Below are 4,362 nucleotides of genomic sequence, written 5' to 3'. Positions count from 1 at the left end.
GCGCGCATGCCCTCGGGCGTCAGTTTTCTCCTATGTAAAATGAGGTTGATGGTAATAGTTCCTGCCCCGTGGAGTTAGTACTGATAGCAAATGAGTTCACGACGGCAAAGCGCTTGGCACCCTGGCTGGCTCACAGTAAATGCTGAGAAAATGCAAGAAACTCGATCAAACTTTATCATCTCACAATGGGCACCTCTGACCTGGACTCGGTGCAAGAAATACTATGCTATCCACTGCCCTGCCCCTGCTCAGAGGACCCTGCAGGCTAGTTTAGGGGTTCTCAGTTGGGGAATCAAAGCTGAGTGGGGCCCGGGAACGGCTCCCACCTGCCCGCCTCCTCTTCTCATTCCTGGACAGGAAGGACGCAAGAGGGGAAGGTGCTCACTCCCCTGGCACCAGCCTGGTGGCCTGCCCTGTCGCTAAGTGTCAAACCCGGCCTCGAGGGGCAGGCACAGAGCCAGACAGCCACGTGGGGACCCGTTAGACCAGTTCCCTTGGGTCTCAGGCCAGAGCTGTGCATGGTGAGACAGGGGAGTGGGTGACAGCTTGAGGGGGCAGTGTCCCTATGTGCAGCGAGAGAGAAGTACTATCCCATGGGCACTGTGAACTTGTGACTCAGCTTTTCCACTTCCAAAAAAACGCACTGCCACTGAGTGGATGCCACTGAACCATAGCAACCCTATGGGGCAGGGTGGAAGTGCCCCTGGGGGCTTCCAAAATAGTAGGTGACACTATGGGAGTCAGAAGTGGCATGTTTCTTCTGCAAAGAGGGGATGTTGGTTTTGAACTGCCAACCTCGAGGATCATAGTCGCTGTGAAAGCCTGGATCTGCCCCTGAGCCTCTCTGTGCCCCGGTTTCTCATCTACACAATGGGGGTGACGACATTGGTACCTATTCCATAAAGCCATCGTGAGGATTATAGAAGATGATAAAGCTTTTGTAGTGGTGCCTGGGACAAAGCACCACATGAGTTATTTCTGTTATTTGGACAGATAGGATGACAGCATTATTTTCTAATCGGGAGAACAAAGAAGCCCCTCCGCCCACCCCCACACTGTCATTTAGAAAGCAGCATCCCAAGCTTCCCGAGCTAGTGGGACCCACCAAAGGCCTCCCCCAGCCCGATCTTGTTGCTGACTCCACGCTGACTGACTATCCTGCCGGCCCCCAGACTTCAGACAAAGAGCTCATCCTCGCTCGCACATTTGCAATGGAGAACGTGGCGTTCCATTCCCTGTGAATGGCGCCTTTGCCATAGTGGGTCCGTCCTGTCTGCCTCCAACGTCGAATACCCTATTTTTATTTTCTCTTGTCCTGGTCTTGATAGGAATCAATGGAAGGTTTTTTGTTGGGGGTTTTTCAGACCTCAAGTTGATGGGTTTCTTCTTGGCTCTCTACTACGGTATGGCCTGAATCACCAACCCTCGCACGGTCCTCCTGGGACTCTGGGCTCCCCCCTGTTCTGATAGCCACCTTACAGCCTGCATATGTACAGACAAGTGGGCCACAGCACTTACTCCCTCATGTGAGCCCCGCTTGGGCCTAAGGCACCATCAAGGGGTAAGAAGTGCTAAGTCCGCAGGGACCCGGAGCCTCCACAGCACAAGTGGACCTGCTTCCCCTTGAATCTCCATGAATGGGCATCAGGAGCAATCACAGGCGCCCCTGGCCCCTGGCCCCCAAAGTCCAAGTTCCCTCGACTCACCAGCCATCATTTGCTTTGCCACCTGGCAGGGGAGGGCCCTGGTTCCTGTGCCTTTGACCCACTCACACTCCAGCAACTCTCGCCCCCACCCATCGGGCCGCCCTAGCCCTTCCGCTCTGGGGGCTGTGGGGTGTGGGTGGGAGGCTAAACTGGGAGTTCAGAGACAGCCTGGCGGCCTTGGCCTTCTCCACTCTCCGCCCCCCCCAGACTTTGGATCCCAGGGGATCCTCCAGTGACCTCATTGTTCTGGTACCTGACCTTCCCCCCACTCCCTACCTAGTTTCTCAAAGCTGGGAAGGGGGCAGGAAATGCACAAGTAATTATAGCCTGAGAAGGAAGGAGGGAGGGAGGGTTCCAGCCCACTGATTCCAAGCAGTAGCTACTACCAGTGACCCAGAGGGGCAGAGTGGGAGGCCCCCCCGGGCAGCCATGGTCCCGTGTGAGCTCCCCTGGCCTCTCAAGAGCCCGATCCTATCTTGGGCAGGACCCAGACTCAAGAGGCCCTTATGAGGGAGACACAGGCAGGGAAGAGCTGGCGAAGGAGCTGGGGTCTGGCACCTGCGTTCTCCTCTCAACAGCAATGGCTGGGAGGGCCTCCGTGTTTTCTCAGCTCAGCTGGGCCTCCCATTTCCCCCAGCTCAGTGGGGGTTGGGTGGGCAGGGTAGAAGGAAGACTAGAGAAGGTGGTGGCTGCTCTATTCAGAGGGACTGGTTGGCATGAGCAATGCTCAGCAAGTTTGGCATCCCTCTCCCCGACCTCCCTAAGCCTCCACCACCCGGGAGAGCACACACAATAGCCACACCATGGAATTCCAGGTGACTAGGTCTCAGGGCTTGGGGAGAGAAGACATGCCCGGGTTTCTCGGCTTTTGGGGACCAATAGGTCCTAGGCAGCCCCCAACCCCTGCAAGCCCCACCATCCTTTCGGACCTCACCTCTCTCTCTGTCCCCTGCTGTTTCCTTCGGTCTTCCCACCCTTAGCTCAGGGGTTCCCTTCCGAGGCAAAGGGAGCTCCAGCTATCTGACCTTCTCCTGTCTCTCTGCCCTCCCCCCACCCAACCTGATGTCAAGCGGTGTCCGCTCGGCCCCTTCACCTCAAGATCACAGCGGAAGCTGCCAAGTTCAGTGGTTCAACTCCGAGAAGGTTGCCATGGTGACGTAGCAAAAGCAGTCACACAGCTTACCTCACAGACCCCCACCTCCCCAACTTGAGCTGGCCTCCAGCATTGACAGGTCCCTTCCCCTTCCACCTGGCAAGAATACACAACACACAAGCACCTAACTCACGAACCTAGCCCACATGGGTAAAGAGCAAAACCTGCTGCCCCCCACGCCCAGGTGGAGGCATTTGGGACCCCCTCACACACCGAGACAAGTTCTGCCTATGCACAAGAACGCCAAGCTGCTCTGCTCAGGGACCTGCTCTCTAAGGCCCCACCCTGAGAAAGCCAAGCATTCCCCAGCTAGGCCCCCTCCTGCCCTGGTGCCTGGAGATGGGTACTCACCCAGCGAAGCCCCTGGATGCAGCTGGGGCGCTGGTGCTTAAGCAGCAGCTGGTAGGAGCAGCTTCTGGGCCGGTACATCCTCCTCAGCACCATGGTAAGTAGTGTCCCCTCAGGCACCACGTCAGGGAGGCCCCCGGAGGATGACTCTTCCAGAGCGGGGTTCTCCTCCACAGCCAAGTCCACCTGCCAGCGGCCCTCACCTGGCCAGCCCACCTGTGACGCCGGAAGGAAGGCGGGCAGCCATGGGGCAAGCGCTGGACACAACTGCTTCAGGCAGAACGCTTGGGTCCACGCCTCTGGACAAGCCTGGCGGAGGTGCGGCAGCCCTGCCCCGGGCCGGGGAGGGACAGGAAGACCTCCGCTGGGCCTGCCGGGTTGCTCACTTAGGGACTTGGCCGGGTTGGAGAAGAGGGGCCCTTCTCAGCCTGCTTGGGAATTCGGCCCCTGCGGAAAGCTCCACCGGCTCTCAGCACTAGGCTCCTGACCTGCTCGATCCCAGCAAGTGCAGCTTCGCCTTCACCCCTGCCTCTCCTCCCCCCTCACCCTTTACCCACCCCCTGTCTCCCCCCCCCAAACGCCCCACCGTGTCAGCTTCCTCTCCCGCCCCTGGCGCCTCCCCGACCTTTACCTACCTTCATGGTATTTCGGAAGCTCGCTCGCTCCGCAGTGCCGGCTTTGGCAAAGTGAGAGGCAGAGATCGCCTGCCAGCTTCACTGGGGGAGCGCGGGCACAGGGTACCGGAGTATTTCCGAATGGGTCCGGCTGCCTGAGCAGCGAAATGCAGGGCTGGGTGACGGGGTTCCTCTTGGGTGGGCAGAGGGTTGGGGGTAAAGGTGGCGGGAGGAAGACACCCACCTCCCCCGGGCGACCGGCAACCCCAAGAGTCCGCCTCCGTCCCAGACACAGAGCCAGCAGGCACCGGGCGCTGAAGCGAAGCTGCAGCTGGCACCGGGCCGGGCGGGAGCTGTCACGCCCCCTGCGCTGCCCGCCCCTTCTCCTGCCCCCTGAGGGGGCGGGGTAGGAGAGGGCGCGGGACGCGGGACCCGGGGCGGGCACCGGCAGGGGTGGAGTCCAGACCCTGGGGTCCGACGGGCTGGCTCCAGCCCAGAGGGAAGACACACACACACACACACACACACACACACACACACC

The 4,362-nt window shown here is 59.7% G+C and overlaps 1 protein-coding gene across 1 annotated transcript in view; it reads right to left on the bottom strand.

Annotated features, from left to right (window-relative positions):
• The window catches only part of RAPGEF3 (Rap guanine nucleotide exchange factor 3), a 29,072-nt gene extending 25,013 nt beyond the window's left edge, over positions 1–4,059 (bottom strand). Inside the window, exons 1-2 of the mRNA XM_045287234.1 lie at positions 3,843–4,059; positions 3,211–3,423 (exon numbers count right to left, since the gene is read on the bottom strand). Coding sequence (XP_045143169.1) covers positions 3,211–3,423; positions 3,843–3,848 — 219 coding nt within the window. The 5' untranslated portion in view covers positions 3,849–4,059. The remainder of the gene's footprint in view (positions 1–3,210; positions 3,424–3,842) is intronic.
• Between the last annotated feature and the right edge of the window lie 303 nt (positions 4,060–4,362).

Source organism: Echinops telfairi, unplaced genomic scaffold (genome assembly GCF_000313985.2).
Source record: "Echinops telfairi isolate 266 unplaced genomic scaffold, ASM31398v2 ScPeMD7_12;HRSCAF=54, whole genome shotgun sequence".
NCBI classification, from domain to species: Eukaryota; Metazoa; Chordata; class Mammalia; order Afrosoricida; family Tenrecidae; genus Echinops; species Echinops telfairi.
This window is presented reverse-complemented; position numbering and strand designations above follow the sequence as displayed.